This window comes from Tyto alba, unplaced genomic scaffold (genome assembly GCF_018691265.1).
Source record: "Tyto alba isolate M040663 unplaced genomic scaffold, T.alba_DEE_v4.0 Super-Scaffold_40, whole genome shotgun sequence".
NCBI classification, from domain to species: Eukaryota; Metazoa; Chordata; class Aves; order Strigiformes; family Tytonidae; genus Tyto; species Tyto alba.
This window is the reverse complement of record NW_024881316.1, coordinates 37,141,311-37,161,936: the sequence shown is the minus strand read 5'-3', so window position 1 is coordinate 37,161,936 and position 20,626 is coordinate 37,141,311. Positions and strand designations below refer to the sequence as shown.

General features: G+C 34.7%; 1 protein-coding gene across 2 annotated transcripts in view; it reads left to right on the top strand.

The window, feature by feature from the left end:
- NBAS (NBAS subunit of NRZ tethering complex) overlaps nucleotides 1-20,626 on the top strand; it is a 178,948-nt gene that overhangs the window by 101,063 nt on the left and 57,259 nt on the right. For both annotated transcript variants that reach the window (XM_042803171.1, XM_042803170.1), the window contains 4 exons: nucleotides 7,115-7,344; nucleotides 13,632-13,742; nucleotides 17,066-17,316; nucleotides 19,084-19,418. In XM_042803171.1, the coding sequence (XP_042659105.1) occupies nucleotides 7,115-7,344; nucleotides 13,632-13,742; nucleotides 17,066-17,316; nucleotides 19,084-19,418 (927 nt within the window). The remainder of the gene's footprint in view (nucleotides 1-7,114; nucleotides 7,345-13,631; nucleotides 13,743-17,065; nucleotides 17,317-19,083; nucleotides 19,419-20,626) is intronic.

Sequence of the window (20,626 nt, the reverse complement as noted above, 5' to 3'; positions counted from 1 at the left end):
GACTTCAGAAATAAAGTAATTAGTTCCAATTTCACTGGAATTGCAAGTGCTTATTTACAAACTGTTTACTTATGGTTTTGTATTCTTGTTGTAATTCACCAACTTCTTTGGTTTTGGCTTTTTTTTTTTTGTCATGAAATGGTTTATTCTAATTTCATTGCAAATTTACATATTTGCTTTTCACTAATTTCCCTGGAAATTCAAATAACCCTTTTAAGTTAATACTAGTCTTTAAACTCCTAAGCAGACTAGGACTGTGAAGCCCTTGGTCACTTGTGTAATATGCATTTTGTTTAAGATGTTATAGGTTGTGTCTGTATAATGTGTAAGTCTGGGAGTGTTTTAAACTTGGCCACTTTAAGTGAGAGTGAATGGTACTGACTGTTAAGCTATCATCCAGGATCATCAGGTTTTATACAGCCACTCATCTGGAATGAAGTTTTTAAACATCTAGTTTCAGCTCTTGGGAAAAAAAAAAAAGAGAAATCTAGATGAAATCTGTGGTGAAAGTGAGAAGGGAATATGAGGAATTGAAGTTCACAGCTGCATTCCTGGATCTACAAAATCCAGATGTACGTTTTTGAGCACAGTATGAAATTGCTTGTTTGCATCACCCATACGCAGTACTGTGGTGACAAGCATTTTTTTAAGAGCTTTAAAATTGTTATACTGAAATATACCTGAGACATTAGAGTGTGTTACAGAAACTTCTGATGAATCATTTAAGATTATAAAACTGAAATAGAAAATTATTCTAATACAGTCTGAATGTATAAGACCTACCTATAAGTTTGATAATTGGGGGGTTATTGCTCAACTCACATGTACTTAATTGTTTTGTTAGTTTGTGCAACTTTATTCTGATTCATCTTGTAGCTTATAAAAGGCATTCTATCAGGTATTCTCATTTGTTGACTTGGTGTGGTTTCACTCATGGGTGATGGGATTTGATGCTTCCTGTATCCCTTTAAAAAATGGTTGTGAAAGCTGATCCTGAACAAATCAGTGTCGACATCCAACAATATACATAGCTGCAGCAGTGAGAGGACAAAGAAGGTTGAGCTATCCTTGCACTTGAGTGATGTGACAGTATAGGTTTTATTTCTGAGGTGTTCTGGTCTTCCGTTTTAGCCATACACTTTGTCTTTTGCTTTGAGCAGATCAGATGTGAGACAGGTGTGATCTGAAAGTTAGGCCACCCCAAATTCTTATGGTTCTGTGTCAAAGGTAATGTACTCTTCACTCACAGCATGGCAGCAGACTCAGTTGAGGAAAAGTGTCATTGATACAATTAATGAAAAGCAGTCTCATGGAGGGATGAATTTTACTTCTTGAATGAACAGACACATCCAGGATTTTACGTCTTGAGTGTACTATTTATTTCCTGTAAATCTTTTTGCTTGATTCAGCATTTGAGGAAAAGTGTTGCATATATGTGTTTTTCTTCATTCTTTTTTTCTTTTTTCTCTTGCTTCCCACTCCATCACATTTATAGCACATTGAATCTCGTGCTATGGGGATTGTGGCAGTTGCTACAAAGATTAAGGAGAGCATCTGCCCTGAAATGTTAAGTGCTTTTGAGTGGTGTGGTTTGGTTCTCTTAGAAATGCTGGAGATGGGCAACAACTAGAGAAAGTATAGTGACCAAAGTGCAACTGTCTGCAGCAGAAATTTTACACCCTCCTCCCCGGTGTCTTCTGCTTTGCTCATGTGCTGTCATCTTGTTCTGCTAACCATTAGGATTCTGCTTGGTATATGTGTCTTCCTCTGTAGCTTGATCTTTTTCTTAGGATCACTTAAAACGGTTTAAAACAAATCTGGTGTTGTAAGAATCTGGGCACAATTTAACATGTCCTCTGCCTTCCCATTTAGATTCCTGTGGCTCACTGTGGTTGCAGCTTTTGACCATTACCAAAAGATTACAGTTCAAAAGGTGGTGGAAATGTTTTGCAACTTCAATCCAGAAAGGCCTACAACATCAGTTATGTATTCAGGGTGATTATGGGCAGATTAGCCTCAATGATCTAAGTAGCTTTTCTCATCAGTGTTCCTAGTCATTTCTGTATTATATTCTGAAGATCATTTACATTAATAACAAAATGAAAAGAATAATATTAATTTTTAGAGCAATTGGAAAAATTTTTGGTCTTAAATAAACAAACTAAATAACCTTACAGTGATCCAATATTATCTCAATTACATGTTTACAGTAGAGCTTTTTATTATTTATCTCTTACCACAGCTGTAAAATTGTTGTCATTTCCTGAGCAGGAGCGGAACAGGAGAAAAACTGGCTTGGATTAATTTTTTTTTTTTTTTTTTCCTGATGTGTATGGCTGAATTAAATCTTTTAAAATTTGTAAGAAAAAAGAAATCACAACTTACAAGGAAAAAGAAATCAAATTGAAGATTATATTAAGGATCAGGATGAAGAAATTACAAGATCAAAACCTCTTATCTTATTTTCAAAGCTGGTGTTGCTTTTATAATATCAGTGCTGTTCAGATTCTGAAGGGCTTCGCAAGCGTGACTCCCAGAGGATGGTCAAAGAGAAATACTCCTTTAAAACATCTAGTCAGGTGGACCCTGATCCCCAGCTGAGGTTTACTGGTGCAGTATTGACAGTAACTTGTCCTGATCTGTGCTGAGTAAATCACATCTAATAACATGCAATGACATTCACTGTGTGATGTTTATTTCTGAGGTGTTCTGGTCTTCCGTTTTAGTGATGGCTGCTTTTTTCTTTTCTCTCCCTTTTTAATTCCCAAGCAAAGCCTATGCTAGATCATTTCGCTATTGCCAAGACAACTCTGTTACAGCACGGAACGTAGTGCCAGTGCAATAAACGAGTAAAATGCATTGGTGGGTAACTCATGAGGGATTTCCCTTGGCAACGCTAGGGAGGCTCACAAGTTAAGTGTGTAATACATCTGGGTCAGCTCTTGTGGCTTCTCTCAAAGCTTACCCTATGTTTGGTGCTGTGTTCATATGTAAAAATACCCTTCCTGAATCATCATGGAGGGGAAGCTGTGTTCAAACATCCGTCTAGAAGTACTGGAGGAGATTTATCTGGCAAAGGGGGGAGTTGGACACCCAGACACAATTTCTAAGTATCTGAAAGAGTCTGAAAACCCAACAGAGGTAATAGCTTAGTAACAGTTTGTGGGGTTTTTTGGTGTTTTTTTTGACAGATAACATTAGAAAGAGAACAAGTTGAATATGACTCGTTAGAAAGAGATCAGTCTTACCTGTCAAAATTTGTTTGTATTTACACAAATTGCTGTAGAGCTTTTTTGTTTTTTTTTTTTTTTAAGTGCCTGTTACAATTTTAAGAAAGTCAAAAAATTTGTGATGAATGCTGCAGTACGAGTCAACCTGTACAGATTTTGCTAATTTTCTTTATGGCCAGCTACTATTACTAGCTAGTTATAATGGTCTTTTCACTTAAAAACTGTTAAGACTTTTTTGAGTATTGGCAATACAGCTATAATGATTTTTCTGTATTACTGTTTTTTAGAACAAGCATCATGTCTAATTGAAGTAGGTATCTAAATGGGTGTAGAAATAGTTGTGCTTATCTTTTAAAAAATGTATTGTTAAAAATGAGAAGATGTTAAAGAATAAATACATAAAATTATGAAATACAAGTTCTGTGCAGGATGATATGAAACACTTAAGCTTTTTATATTTTTATATTTTTTTATATTTTTTATATTTATTTTATATATAACAGTGAATACAGCACTGTTATTTAAGAAAATATTTTAAATCTATAGGATGACAAATCTGAGGAATGAAAACTGTGTGCCATTCCACTATATGAGTTTTGTAAACAACTGCAACTTGGAAAAGATTGTTTTTTATAGATTAAAAAATAGACTAGGTAAAAAATATAGACTAGGAAGTCTCACATCAGATATCAGTACAGGCTTTTGCGTGAAGCAGGCTGTGGCATTTCTCTAAACTGATTTTTGGTTTCACATGCTCTGATAGTTTGGAGCATAAGTCTTTTAAGGGATAAAAGAGGGCAACACTTGACTGAAAGATTTTTGTTGGTGAAGGGTTCAACACAGTCCTTGGCAATGACTTGCAATTAAAAAATCAACTTGTGTTTTCTTTAATCTGAATGTGTGTACATAGATGTATATTTATTAGTTTACCAGCTATCAGATCTCATACTTTTATCTTCTAGATTGAAGAGTTTGTATGGATATACATACATGGGTATTCACAGAGGGTATGATTCTGCTATTCTAACTCTGTTGTTAATAAGATAATTAGACCCTAAGACATTATTTGCAAATCTATTATTTGTATATTACTATATGTTTCTTAAATGCTTCAAATAATTTTCGTGCTTCTTTGCACAGCCATCCCTTTTATAATATATTTCAAAACTTTGAGACCCAGAAAGGAACCAGCCAGTGAGAATTAGTTACCTTGGTGACAAACATCAATGTAATTTTTTTGTTTGTTGTTCCTCATATGTATGTTCAAGGATCACACCGATCCTTTAAACATGCATATCAGATTAACTTCCACTTTGTTATCTTTACCTCCTTGTAACAGTTTGTAATTATTATTTGTTGTGGTACAACGGTATCACACAGTGTTACTTGATCCAGTTATTTTATTTTATTATTACAGCCTGGCAGGGAGACAAGAGGTAGAAGAGGTTCAAATTAAAAAACCCAGTGAAACAGTACTGACCAATTTGATAGAGAGCAGTCCTGGTGGAACTGCACACTTGTTATTGCATCTTTGTAGGTGTTACTTGGCAGAAGTTTTAGCAGGAAAATTATTAAGCTGATTAGGTAGCCCTACGCTATTCCTTTGAAGCGTAAACAGGCAGCATGGAAGATTGTATGCAGATGCTTTTAGGGAAATGTAACAAATGGAGACTAAGTTTGGTACTAGTAATAGATGTCATTTGAGAGGGTGACAACTTGGTCAGAATATTGTGATTGGAAGTAAAGTGGCAGGTTATCCTTTTTAAAAAGGAATTTCATATTTGAATGTGATGATTGCTCAATGTACTGAAGACAGCAATGAACCAAAAATAAAATGGTTTTAATCTACCTGTTTTAGTAATTAGTATTATTTTAAGTTATTGTTGTAAATCCTCAAGTTTAGTTCTGCTTCATAGTGAAAAATTTCATGCTATTCAGAAACTTATTAAAAAAGTTATCTTTTCACCTTCAGAAGCCATTTCTCAAGGAATAGTTCTGGCATATTTGTTTGTAAATACTTTCAAGATTGCCTTTATTCATAAAGTACACAATCGGGTGGGCTGTGCACTGCAAGAAGAGTGATGACATTGGATTCTACTCTTCTTAACAGAGAGAGGGGGAACATACCAAAAAAGAGCAAATTTACCTGCGTAGGTTGTCAGAGGGACATATCTTTCTCTGTGGACTGTACAGAGGATTTAGACAATTATGTTAAGCAGGTTTCCTCATCTTGCTCTGTCTTTCCCTGTCTCCATGCTCTGTTTTCTAGTGTATCACCTAAAGTGAGATACCAGGATACATAATCAGTGGATTGGTTTCCAGGTGATATAATTGTATTGTAGAGGCACTGCTCTGCTTGCCTGTCTCTTTTTCTGAGTTTTTATTATTCTGCTACCAATCTCCTAAGCAACCTTGAAAGAACTACTGATGTTGTTTATAAAATCAATGAGTTTGCAGTGGTTAGAGGGCTTCAGAAAAATATCGTGTGGACAGGAGAAAATATGCCCTGTAGCATTTAAAATGACTGTGAGCAGTCTGTCAGCTAAGTCTTGAAAAGAAAAAAAGGGGGGAAAAAAAAAGCTATTTAGAATGACCAGCAACTCAGAAAAATTCAGGCATGCTTAAGATTCAGACATTTGGTGCGTGTTTTACTCTGTTGTGCACTCCAGTTAGTGTTCATAAGTTTAGCTTTTAATTTAGCAGAATCATTCAGTAATAAAAACAAAGTATATTTGTCCTGTACACCCAATATTTTTGAGATCACAGCAGTTAAATCAGCTTTTTCTCTTAGAAAATATTTCAACTACAGTAGGCATCCCGAAGTACTTTTTGGTGGCTCTTTTGGCGGCACTTCTTCCTCAGTGGGTGCTGCACAGAAGTCATGGTGCTTCCTTACGGTATTGTGCTGCTGGTGGCCTTGTTATTCAAGGAAGAGAGAAATCAAGATATTGAGTGTGCTGAGTGATTACATATCGCACACAGCTGTGTTCAAGTGGAAGTGCATAGACATAGCCACTGTCGAGATCTTGAGATAACTGGTAACTCTACAGTATGTGCGTTCCTTTTTCATTTCAAACATGAAGACTGTATTTGTTTCATGTTCGAAGCTGTTGCTTTTCTGTGTGGGTTTTTGACTACAGAATTTAGTGGTTGATTAAATATGTGCTTGATGTATAATTTCTAGCACAGTAATGTAAATTTTATTTGTGATGAAAGTATTTTGAAAACAAAGGTTGTCCTAATCTATGGATGATAAATATTTAATTATTTGAAGGTTTCAGGGTGTAGGCAGTGCCTTGTGTATAATTTGCAGATCCTGCAACACATCTCAGTCTTTGAAAGTATCAGTGCTTGATACTTAAAATGCTAAACTGTTCCTTTTATCAATTCTGTGTAATAGAAGTGTATCAGAAATTCAGTAACAAAAAAAAACCCAGTTTGCAATGTTCCTTCCATTCTTATTTTTGTGATAGTCTCTGTTTTAGAGTAAACTTACTTGTAGTGTTTGTAATTGAGGAGAGATTTGGTAAGCTGTCTTTGATTTGTTGAAGTGTTTTGGCAATCAGTTGCCTAGTTCAACATTAATAAAAATGAGGGTTTTAAAAATAAATAATTTCAGTCATGGTGAAGTACTTGTTACCACTAATTTGGTTAGGTAAGTTTGAAGTTTTGTAGCATATGGAATAGTCTAAAACATTCCAAAAGGATAAATTTTAATGTCATAGTGAATAGCCCTTACAGAAGTGTGGAATTCTGCTGTACTTAAAACTTCTCAGAAATTGAAACAAATGTTTCAGTTCTGAACACAGGGATCAATTGTAAAATGATTTTTTCTGCAGAAATTTACAGGGCTTCTTTTAATTTGACGTCAATTATTTTCACAGGCTGATCCAAAAGAGTTGATTCAGATGGTCACAAAGCATGTTACTCAGTATGGCTATACAGACTGGCCTGAAGAAATTGCAACTTTGATAAATCAGCTACATTACTACAATGAACGACTACTGGATTTCACTCAAGCCCAGATTTTGCAAGGACTTGGCAAAGGAGTGGATGTGCAGAGGTTTACAGCAGATGGGCAGTACAAGAGAGAAACAATACTAGGATTGGCAGAGTAAGTAATGTCTGTTATGTTCATTTTCGTTATTTTAAAATGGAATTACTTTAAGGTTTAAATCAGGAAAATAAATTGAAAGCAGTAGTGACCTTTTAGAATAGATAAATTACCAGTTGCTTTAGATATTCACACTGTAATGCTGCTAAAGTTGGAGCCTTTTCCATTCAACTATCCCACTTAAATGTTGCTCAAATAAATGGATTGATAACTGTTAATGGAAGTTATAACTTTTTATTAACTGCTAATAATCAAGTTAATCAGGGATGAATACAATCAGAACGTAGATGGAGGTCTCCTCTCCATCTCTTGTAAACCTGCCCTAGCATTGTATTAGGGTATGCCTGAGGATCAGAGTTTGTAATGAACTATAGTTTTTTTAAAAAAAGGGTAATAAACTGTATTTTATTTTTAATAATTCAGTTAAAGCTACTGTATATTACAGTATCTTTACCCTGTAGTCATTTGGAGGTCCTGAAGCCTTCACTGCACATGTTCTGATATTTAGAATGCTTTTGTCTCACCTTTCAGTTATCCAGAATAGAAAAAAGGGAAAGATTTAGGGTAGTACTGCCTCTTCATTTTAAAAATACCTTTAATTAACATCTGAATGCAGGCACTTAAAGCTGTGAACAAGTCATGAATATACTTGAACTCTGTGTTTAGAAGACAATCGCAGTTGACTAGAATTTAGACCTGTCAAAGGAAGAGTTCTGTGCAATAAGAAGCTTTTAATATAATTTTTAATCTAATTTTAAACTACGCTATGCATAAATTTTTGAAGAGCATATCTAGATGTTTACAGTCTTCCACCTATGTAGCTACTTATAGCTACAATTCCATTAGAAATTTGTTAATAAAAAACCATTGATATGAATGCTAAATAAGAATAGTAGTATAACCTCAGGTTTTCAACACTAATTAAACTGCTACTTTGCATCTGTAAAATCCATATTTGCATAGATTTTGGCACTGCATTCTTAAAAATAACTTATAAGCATCTTCTAATTTTTCCATTGGAGTTACCTGTTTTATATATGTTGTCATTGAGCACATATATCAGCAGAATGTCACTAGCCAATGTTACAACTTGATAATTATCCACAGTAACTTAAAATACAAAAATCCTTCTGTTATTACAGATATTTACTTTGGATGCAGCATGCTTACTTACATGCTCACTCAAGAGTCCTTAAGATACTGTCTTTCACAAAACAAAGTAAATATGAGGAGAAAGTTCCTTACAGTAAGTAGAGATCGAAACACAGTACGAAAGGTTTAGTAAAAGTAAGGCTTCATAGCATGTGAACGAGAGTGGTAGTTCCATGTTAGGCAGTTGCAAAGATCTAGTTAATTGCTTGTTCAGTTTGCAGCTTCCTTGCTTTAATCTTTTCAGAAGACTCTTAATCTGCATTTTCAAATGAAAACAATGTGCAAATTCAATATAACTGTGTAATGCATTTTTTCTTATTTTTGAATTATCGTTAAATATCTCATGTTTTTAATCTCTTATGAACTGTTGTTTGCAGGAACAACACCTGGAAGAGATGCTATCTTATTTACAAAACAGCTATGTGGTAGAATAAGCAAGTTGCTAAAACTGATTAACAAATAGTTTTTAATTTTATCTTCTATATTTGGTGTATTGTCATTAGAGGTTATTATGCATTATTTATCAAATATTTGAAGATCTACGTGCCTCACAAACATAATCATGGTTAGTTCTCAAGCAGCTAACAATTTATTTGGGCAAAATAGAACTAGAATATATATAGAAGGGATTAGGGAAACTAGAATGAGACTAAATGGGAATTCTTGAGTAATCAGGTGAAGTTCCATTAACTTCAGGCCAACTATGGTGTATAAGGTTTTAAAATTATTCTTTTACCTGAGGCCAACTTTTGGGTGGCTTCCCCCCCCCCCCCCATTCACCTGGTCTGAGGTCTTCAGCCCTTCACTGCTTCTCTTAAAATGTTGAAATCAGAAGTTGATTTTAATGTTTAAATACCGATTTCTTTTTCTCTCATGTCACTGATCTGAAATACTTATTTTAGGTTTTTAGAAAAATTGTGCAGTTATCAAGCAATGTGAATTTTATGACTTGGCTTGTGCTTATTGGGTTCCCAGGATGATTTTGGTACATATGAACTAGGTCGCTTTCTAGAAGACTAAACCAGAAGGTCCTGTATAAAGCCACTTCAAATGTGCTTATTAGTGACATTAGCTTCTGAACCATTGTGTATGCTTTTGCTATACTGCTGTGCTCTATTGCCAGTGTAGACACAGCCTTTTCTCCATGGTGCATTGCTGCTGCAGAACTTAACAAACAGCCGTAGCCTTCCATCTCATTTTCCTGCTTCAAATATGAGAAGAAACTAAAGGCTTTTGGCTTAAATCTCCATTTCACTTCTCCGAGTTGGATTTTTTATTTTTTTTTAAAAAACATTTTTTGAGGACAGACAACTGGGAAAAGTGGATCTCATTTCCCTTTATTATGATTGAATCCAGTGGTGGTTCTAAGGCTTTGTAGCTGATTGATGGCAACAGAAAATGTTGAAGACGGCAATTGTGAGCAAACACATGCACATGTATGATAGAACAGAGATTTTGGAGAACAAGACAGAAAAAAAATAAATTGCTTTGAGCTGCCAAATGTTTATTTCTGTGAGCTTGAAGATAGCAAAATCCCAGCTGAATGCTACTGCACAGGTGTATTTTTTGATACTTTGGAAATGCGTGCTAGCACACAGGCACGGTGGCTGAGAACCATACACAAGAACTACTTCTGACTTTATTTTTGCACCAGTCTTGGTGCAACAACACACAGGAAGTACATCCAAGCTGTGCCTGCAGGAGAGCCTTCAGAGGGGATTTCTCAGACAGTCCTCAAGCTCACACAGACAGGCAGTGAGTGCTGGGCGTGACAAGGTATACATAAAAGAAAGTTAAAAGGTCCTTCATAAGCTAATGGCCATTTTTTCAGCTTTTCATTGTGTAACAATTACTTGTTCTTGCCTCATTAGTGCTATCCTAACCATGAATAGCATGTTGCTGTTCTTCATTTATACAGTATCATTTCCTTAATCCTCAGTTGCCTTATGCTGCCACTGCATGCCACTCTTAAGACTGAAATACAGGATTTTAGTAAGGTTTATAAAGTGGGAGGGGGAATGGATCCCACTAGCTCCAAGAGCCACTCCTGGATTTGTATGATTTGACTGAGTTACTGTGCAACTCATCTTTCTCTTTCACTCAATCATAGTTACAGAATGGTTGAGGTTGGAAGGGACCTCTGATGGTCATCTTGCCTGATCCCTCCTGCTCAAGCAGGGCCACTTAGAACCAGTTGCCATGAACCATGTCCAGGTGGCTTGTGAATATCTCCAAGGATGGAGACTCCATAGCCTCCCTGGGCAGCCTGTGCCAGTGCTCAGTCCCTGTCATAGTGAAAAAGTGTTTCCTCATGTTCAGATAGACCCTCCCGTGTTGCAGTTTGTGCCCATTGCCTCTAGTCTTGTCACTGGTCACCATGGAAAAAGAGCCTGGCTTTGCCTTCTTCACTCTGTCCCTTCTGATATTTATAGACATTGATGAGATCCCCTTGAGCCTTCTCCAGGCTGAACAGTCCCAGCTCTGTCAGCCTTTCCTCACAGGAGAGATGCTTCAATCCATCATCTGCATGGCCCTTCACTGGACTCTCTCCAGTAGCTCCATTGTTCATTTTAGAACTGCTCAGTTCATTTCAGAAGTTGTAGTATTTACTTAAGCAGAGGATTATTAGATCATTCCTAAAGATCATATTTTCTCTGTCAAGATAGTCTGTATCTTGATGATAGAAGCAAAGTAATATATTGTAATTTTTTATTAATGAAAGCATTGAAATCAGTGTTAAGGACTACCCTGCAGAATACTACTGTTAACCTCATCACCTCCAGTGTATCTTGTCCCAAATACCCTGTTATCTTTCCCTTAGCCAGTGGCATACTTGCTGTGCAACTCTTGCGTCAATCTTCACTTGAACTAGTAATCCCCTTGTTGACAACATATCAGATGATTTCTGGAAAATGCAAAGGAATGTAAGCTCGCATGTTGTGATTTGGCAACAGTTGTTGTGTATCCCTGGTTAAAAAAAGATCTGCTTTTATATATTGAATGACAACCTGCACAAACTGTGGCTACTAATCTGGAATTTACAAGGTAGTGTTGTCATGGTAGTACTTAATGTCAAAAACTAGAATAGAGCATCTGACTCTAAAAGATTAGATGATGCTTATTGAGTATCTTTGAAAAAGTTTAGATCATTATCTTCTTACATGTACATCATTACTTGCTGGGTTACAAAGTGTTCTTCTGTTTACATTGATGTATTGAGTCTAATTTCAAGAGGCTGGATACAGGAAGCCTTGTTGATGTGCTGGAAAATCAGATGGAAAGTGACATGGCCATTGGAAAAGAAGAGACAGGATAGAGTGTGGGATTTTTTTTTTTTTTTTTTCCAGTAAATACTTTTATCTTAAAATATATTTATTTATTCTAATTTTTAATGCTTGTGTTCTGCCTCCTTCACTTTGCATACATGTTATTCAGTGTAAAGTGCCTAATATTTTTCAGGGGTTGTCGTAAGAGTCATTACAAGAAGACTGGATTTTTTGCCCCTTTTTTTTTTTGTTTTGTTTGTGTGTGGGTTGTTTTGTTCTGTTTTGTTTTTACTATTAGAGCAATACTTACAAAGCAAAGACTATTCACATAGCTGGATGTGAAGATTTTTCATCTTTATGTTCTTTCTTGGCATTTCGCTTGTTTATTCTGCATCATATGTCTTATTTTCATTCTATACTATCTGTAGCAACTATCACAGTGGAATGTAATACGTTGGATTGAGAGTCTAAAAATCAGAATTAAGGTATATGGATGTGTCAGCTATTCACTTAGGGTGGTGAAGAAGTTACACATCCAGTTGTAAGCCTTGTTTAGCATTGATCAAGATATGGTATAGATCTACGTTTGTAAATGACAAAAAAGAAGGGAGGATATGCTCTCTAATCCGTAGGTTTTTTTCTGCTTTCTTTCTGTTGTCATACATGAATCACAATGATGGTATAGATAATGTGGTAAAAGTTACTGTTGCTTCACAAACTCTGCCCTCTAAACTTCTCCCCCCCACACCCCTAGGATTGTAGTAAACAATGTGAAAGAATCTAAGGAAGATGTTAAACATAATATGACAGGACCACTCAAGTTTATGGAGTTAACATGAGTCTTACAATAATATAATTTTGTAAACTAATTTACCGACAGTTTCAATTGTATTTTGTAATCGTTCATGTGGTGTAAGGCTTTTTTCCTTAGTCCCACATGACTTCTTGTTAAAGAATCTAAAACAATATGGTCAGCAGTATTCACATTAAATACATTTTTTTTAAAAGATTGTTCATGGCAGGTCTATTAGGATGTAATTACAGATAGTGTTTTTCTTGGAATTATCCTGAAGAAAAAAAAAAACAAACAAACCCACCCAAGAAACACCAAGAAAAACAGCATCAGCTTTAATAGTATTGCTCCTATACCAGCCTAAAAACAAGAACCATGTGTGTGTATTTGAACCACACTAACTTCAGTGAATTAGTAAAAATTATTATGAAGTTAACTTCAGGCTTTGATTGCTGAACAGACTCTCCATCTGTTGTTTTGTTAAGGGGATATCCACTGACAGAGAAACACTTTTTAATATTTCTAGGACATTTACAGAGTGGATCTGGACATCTTCACACCTTCTTTTAGTCTGCAAATACTAAAAAGTGTTTTTATCTGAACTTCTGGGAAGAGTTTTAAGGATCTGCAAACCAGTTGTGCTAAAACACTGTAGATGTTGCAACTAAATCAAATAAATGCTGTGACCCATTACATCCTTTATCACTTTGTAAGTGAAATTAAATGAAATCTGAGGCTTTTTTCTTTAGCACAAAGGTTAAGTGGAAACTGTCATTGAGAACCAAAGTGTATGTGCAGTAGGTACCTGCCTTTGGAATATCTCTATGCTTTGATGCCCCCCTGCCCAATGGAGCACTGAGTGTAAGCAAACGCAATAAGACACACTTCATGTACTTTTATTTAACAGTGATTCTAGTTGCTTTGTTTGTGGAAAACAAAACAAAACAAAACAAAAACAACACCAAACTTTAAAAAGAAATCATTACTTTTCTAATATAAATACTTATATTTGTGTCATGTCTTTGGGGGCTTAGTGTAACTTTTCCTTGTTTTCTTTTATGTCTCTTCTCTAAAAGAACACTTGAAGAAAATGTGTACAAGATTGCTGTTTCTTTGGCTCAGCGATACAATGTTCCACTTTGGGAAGTTTATATGACCCATCTGGAATTTTTATTCACTGACAGTGGGTAAGTTGTCTCCCTTGCAAATACACATATGATTCTGGTACAAAGGAACATGTGGTAACCTATGAGAACATTTAAGTGTATTGGGGGTAGATTTTGATTTGAGTTTTCATTTTTCTCGTGTTGTGATACTTTGGGAATTTTTTGTCTTTTCCATGTGATGCTTTTGTAACTAGCCATGAAAATAGGTGTTACAAGCAAAGATAAAACTCCATATGCATCTTACTGCTCTTCTAAGTATCCTGGGACTTGTGTTTCAGTGTTTTGGTTTCCTTGGCTTTGAATGCTTAGTGTTCTTTTTCAGTAGGAACTAACAGGAATAAAGTGGTTATTTTTACAGTCCTTTGGAACATGATTTGAAGCTTGCTAGTTTTTCTATAATAATTTATTAAAAGAAACCCCTTCTGCTATTTATTGATCTCACTTCTACATAATAGCAAAGGAAATATATATACTAAAGCTTCCTATTCACATTACTCATCTATTCATCTCAGTTTCAGTTTTTTTTTTTTTTATAGAAGGGAGGGATGTTTTTTGCTTCTATTCCAGAGTTGGTTCCAGGGCCTTCTTTTTTTTTTCTTCTTTTATTTTTTTTTTTTTTAAACTTTGACATCTTGTCAGTCAGGTAAGTACTACTTGCCCACTGAAAATGAATAAACCCATTTGATGAAAGACTAAGCTACTTGCTTGAATAGTGCATTCAGATGACAGTGATGTAGAGCCCCCTGTGTAATACAGCAGCTCATATCTACTGTTCTGATAGGCATGATCAAATTAGTCTAGTTTTGTTTCAGATTTTAAATTGAGAAAGCAGCTTTAGCTTGCAGCAGTATTTGTACCTCTCTTAACATTAACTATTAATTAAAAAGCATTAGAACTTTTTATAAAACATGAGGCATAAAAAACAAAGCCTTATAGATGTTGGTGCAAGATCTGAGAAGATGAAATAACATTCTGAGATTTTCATTGCTTCCTTCAGAAAACAGAGAAGTCATACCATCTAAATTTTGATGCTGCTAAATTATTTAGTGCTTTAAACAAAGTAGACAGTCAGGATATAAACATGGCAATACTGGGGTGAATGTGAAAGAGCCATCTGAATTCTCTGGGACTAAAATATTATCTAAGGTATTTTGCAACAGTTTTCTATAATTTTCTTTGTTCTTGTCCTCCATGAGTTAGTATTCATAGAATTCTGAAATCACTGATGTACAAAGTAAAACCTCTTCCCTAATGAAATTTAAAAAAGTCTTGAAAATTGATGTATAATAGCATAATATGCTGCTGAGCTTGTTTTTGTTATATCATAATCTTATTTTAAAATTGATTGACAGAATATGGCCATTACAGTATATTTTAGTCTTGGGATTATGGCATTAATAATGCATGTCTCGTTATGCATTCATTCTAAACTGAAAAGAAGTTTATTCTAAAGACTTAATCTCTTTAACCAAATATGCAGTATTTTTATAAGCCACTTTACATAGGGAGAAGCTCAAAAGAAACACTTACATAGTTTGTATTAACTATTTATTTGATTATTTGATGACAAATAAACATCATGATTTTCTGTTATGCTGTAAATTTGAGCCTGTTGAAAATTGTTTAGAATTACATTTTTAAAAATTCAGTGGAAATTTAATTGTTTCTTTTGAAGAGTCTGATCACAGTTGATTGCTAAAAAACTAGAAAATGCATTTTATTATTTCAGAAACAGAAAATTTGGTTTGCTTGTCACAGAATGTTTTATTCCAGAATCTTTCTGAACAGCATAATGAACACTTCCTATCTACCACCAGCCCTGCTCCCAAAACATACAGCAAATCTCTTTAGATAGTGTTGATAAAATTTAATGTCCAGTTAGCCTTTAGCTTGAACTTTGGATGTGAACAGAAGAAGGTACTCAGATCATACTCTAAAAATACATTGGGTCCAAGTGTCTGTTTGGTCTGATACCAGGAGTGAATGATGCTTTATTTCCATTAATATCATACCTATTTCCATTAATATGGCAGAACACTTAACAACTAACAAGAATTTAGAGAATTAAAATAATGCTTAGAAGTTTAACAACCTAACTGGTTCTAGATATAAAAATAACTCAAAAATAACTTATGATTCTCTGATTTCTGAGGGAGAATTTTTAAACTGAGAAGGTTGTGTTCATGATATTTGCTGTAAGAAAATAATGTTTAGGAATGAAACTGAGAAATATTTTACTTAGTTATCAGAGAAATACTACCTTACGTGTGGCATTTATACTGAAGAAAAACTGATGTTGAAATTCTAATTTAACCAATTTTAAAAGCAGAATAAAATCAAATGGGATTAGAAGACATCAGATTTCCAAATGAAATGTACTACCTAACATGCCAAATGATTGGACTCTGGGGAGAGTCAAGGTGGTAGTCAACTATGGGTTACTTATTTTCTCAGATTTTAGGTAAAAATTTCATTTGAGAAAGGTATAACCTTAAGATGAGACTTTCTTGATATGCACCCATTTTTCTCCCAGCTGAGGAAAAAAAGGAGTGATTGCATTCAGCTGTCTTTTATGTTGTCAGCTGGAGGTGTCTGAATTCATGCTGTGAAAGAGCTAATGTATTCTTTTCAAAAGGGTTAGGAAAAAAATTTCCTGAAGCGTGGAGACTGGCTGAGGTCAACCCAAGACTTGCTGATATTTTCATAAGCTTTCATGGATGACAATTTGAGAGGCAACTTGATAAAACTGTCAAATGAAATATGCTAAGCATGAATAATAGTGTCAAATAGATTAACTAGTGGGCAAGAGCCAATTTTTAGTGGTAGTATCTCTCAAAGTATGCACAGGTGATCATCGACTACAGAAAATAGAACATAATAAATTGGGAGAACTTCTAATCAGGTAATAGGGTTTTCTAGCATCATTCAGCCAGAAGTTGTTTTTTGTTTGTTTGGTTGTTTTTCTTTAGTTTTGATTTGTTTTTGTTTTTGTTTTTCTAAAAGGCTTCCTGTACACATATTCTAGACATATGTCTACTTTTACATATAGCTATACTTAGAGATGTGAAATGCTGCTTTGAATCCCACTTCGGTATTCATGACCCTCAATCTGCATGTCCAAATCAACAGAAAAGATGATCAGGAAATACAAGAAGTCCTTAGCATTTGTTTATGGAGAATAGCAACGATCTAAATATTTATGAACGAGTATTTACTCCTTCACAAGGTCTTACCAAGTTAAACCTTAAACAAAGGAGGGTGTTGTCCTGTCTCCCAGGTGTGCAGCTGAAGTGTCTTTCATGTCACATCTAGGCCTTTAAAGCCAAAATTACTTCTAAATTCAGGTTATCAACACTGGAGATAGAAGAAAGAGCACAAAGTCTTGGTCTTTTTGAGACTTTGAAAACCAGTCCTGAAACCTTACATGAACACATGGTTAAATATGTTTACCCAAGTATCGAAGGCAGAGATCACCAGCGGTTGCTTTATTATTTTACACTCCTTGAAAACTGTGGTTGCTCAGAAATGGTGAAGCATGCTGTTAAACCTGAAACTCACATCCGACTCCTGAAAAAATTCAAAGCAGTTGCACCAGGTAAGAGAGTTATTGTTTCTTTTCTTCATAGATGTATTTATTATTCTGTTATGTGAGTGTTGACGTAATTATCCTTATATAGTTTATACTCTCTGGGTAATTTTTTTTTCAGTGAGCATACCAGATGAATGCAAATAGTTTAGTAGGTTAGTCATATCTTAAAGGAGTAAGTTCCTTCTCTTTGTGTTATGGGAAATTTAGTTTATCGCAGCAAGCAAAAAAATACTTAAAAATAGGTTTCTGTTGGTGAGGCAAGCTAAAATTATTGGCAGTGGTTCATGGTGAATTTTTAAAGAAAAGATACAGACCTCCTAGGGCATAATTTTTAACACTGCAAGTTTAATATGAATATTCTCAAAGAACTTAAGACAGTTTACCTTTCAACAGTCTTAATTGCATAATATATTAGGATCTGTAAGCATTTTGATTGTTTGTTTTAAAGAGGGTAATATTATTTCATGTTTTATCTTTGATGTCACCTTTTGTTTTTGCAGAACTACAACATTATTTGTCCTCTTACGTTATCAGACAATGCCTATAAAAGTGAGCTGTTGGAAGGCACTCTGAAATGTTGAATACTAGTTTCAATGTGCTTGTTAGTCAGTAATTAGCAGTACCTTGAATTTCAGTTGAATAACTCCAAATCCAGTTTAAATATCAAAAATACCCACTGTATGGGATTACTTGCTGTGGGGATTGATTAATTGTTCAATACTGGAACCTCATGTGTATCAGACAGTATCTTTGCTGCAGAATTCAGAGAGATTATGCATATGAATTCATGTATTTCAGGAAGGAAGAAGGCAGTTTTGGGGGGAGAAGGGATTACCTTCAGTACTTATTTGCGTGTTTAAACACTGTAGTTCTATGATGCTTGTCAAAGAAAAATCTGTCAAGCAGTTACTGTTTGCCTTCAAAGCTATTTCTAAATATTGCTCAAAAAAAGAAGTCTTAGGACCATGCATCAGAACTAAATTAGTCACTTTGTATGTTAAAAAATTAAATCTATTGTAATTAATTAAAAGGTTCAGCATAGTTTATAGATAATAGTCAAGGAACAACATCAAAGTGTTTGTAGAGGTTACAGGCCCTAAATCCATGAAGAAAAACATGGCTATAGTAGTCATTTGTTTTAGGAATTATATGCACAGAGAATAAAATAGTACTGTTGCTAGAGTAATTTGCAAGAGTTTTCTTCCTGTAGGAACCAAAGTAGTAACAGGACTCTTGTATCATATAGGTATTCATGTAAATGGATATACATGTCCTGTCTCTAGTTGACTTTAGTTTACTTGTGGTTAGTGCCTTGGATTTTTACTGAGATAGGTAGTAAGTACGAATTGTTACATGATCAGAATACATTTTTTTTTTAATTAATGAGGACTTATCTCTTGAGGTGCTTAAGGTTTTCCAGGGTTTATATTAAAAAAAATAGTAATACAATTCTGTATACTAAATATATAGTCATGCTTCTTTGCGAATCTGCTTTTTTAGATTGTATTGATATGCAATGTTAAAATACGTTCCAGGGATTGAGAGATTTCACATGCATCAGAACATCATAAAATCCCAGTGTTACCTGTTTACAAACCTGTCTTCCTCTCCAATCTGTCAGTATGTATGATGTAAAAGGAGATGGAGTAGGGTCTGTCTTGTTCTGCAGATGCTGGTTTTGTACTGATTGTTTTATACATAAATGTAGAGTTTGAGTAGATTTAATTATGAATAACTTTCATTTTGTTTACCTCTTTGTCCTTCTGTCAATAGGTCTTAATTACAAAAAGCTAACAGATGAAAATGAAAACCCCCTGGAAACATTGGAGCCCATCCTTACAAGTCAAAATATCTTATCTGTTTCCAAACTGGCTCCCAAAATTCCTAAAAAAGATGGCAGCATGCTGTCATCAAGCTCTGTTTATTCTGTCTGGTTACAAAAACTTTTTTGGAATGGTGATCACCATCTCATTAAAAAAATACCAGAAAGCATGGATGAGTGGCTACATGCATATGATATGTGTTCAAAGTACTTCGATAGACTTGTTCCAGATGATATTGTCACTTTTATTGATGAAATTACCTTTTCTTCAAAAGCTGTCACAAAGGTAAGCAGATATATTTGAAGAATTTAAGACCTCAGGTGAGGCACAGTTGAATATAGTATCAAGGAAAAGGTCTCAGCAAATACTATATTTTTCTTTTTACAGTTTTTTAAAGATAAATTCATAAACCTACTTTCCTCTGCCTACTTCTTCTTTTTATGACTGCCAATATAAAAAAATATTTTTATTCAGTTAGAGGAGTTAGCTCTGTGGATAAGAAAGTTTTTGATAGAAGCCCAAAGTCCCTGTATGCTGGTTCAGTATAGAATATGATATTCTTCTTGTGTATTTATTTATTTTACTTTTGCTCATTCTAGGATTCATTGTGCCGCAGGCTTGTGTTTAGTACCAGGATTTTGCATTCTGAATAGGATGCTCCACGGAGAAGCGTTCTGGGCCAATGCATATGGTTTCTAGGCACTGTAATAATATAAATGATAAACTCTGTCATAATCTCCATCTGGCTGCAAGCCTGTTACTGAAAGAATGTGCTTTCATGTCTATGACATATATTACCAGGTCTGCAGTTTCTTCTTTGCCCAGTGAAACCTACGTATAAGGATACCTCTAACATAAAGTTTTACCCATGCTTTCTTATGTATCTTTACTACCAAACACAAAAAAAGAGAATATATTTCTTAGATGTTTTGTTATTAAAAGTTCTTTAGATGTCTTCATTAACTTAATCTGAAGTGAAAAGATAATAAAGAGGTATTTTGTGAGGTATTTTGTGTCTTTATCTTCTCTATTCTGGATAGCGCTCTTTTTCCAGATGTGTTTATTCACCATGCTCAATGAGGTGAATTTCAACTTGTTCCCTCTTTGGATATTGTTTTAGCGTTCCCATGATATTAGTATAAATTTATTAGAAATCATCTAACCTCTAATAAAGTAAAATATTATTAATTGAAATCCTTGGAAAATGACAAGCTTTGTCAGCATAAAATCTGTGGTTTGATCTGTCTGTCATGCTAGATCAGCATGTTTTATCAGTAGTTCCATCAGCTGTCTCTTAAGCCTATTCAGCAGAACTACTGTCATGTTTAGGTGTTTCAATCCTTTTTATCACATAATCGTACCAAGTGTTTCATGCGTACCAGGAAAGACTGACACTCATCCCTGGGTCTCAGTTCCCAGACCTGACTCTGAACTGAGGTAGCCAGGGGATGACTGTTGTCTAATGAGAAGGAAATACTGTCTTTACATATGAT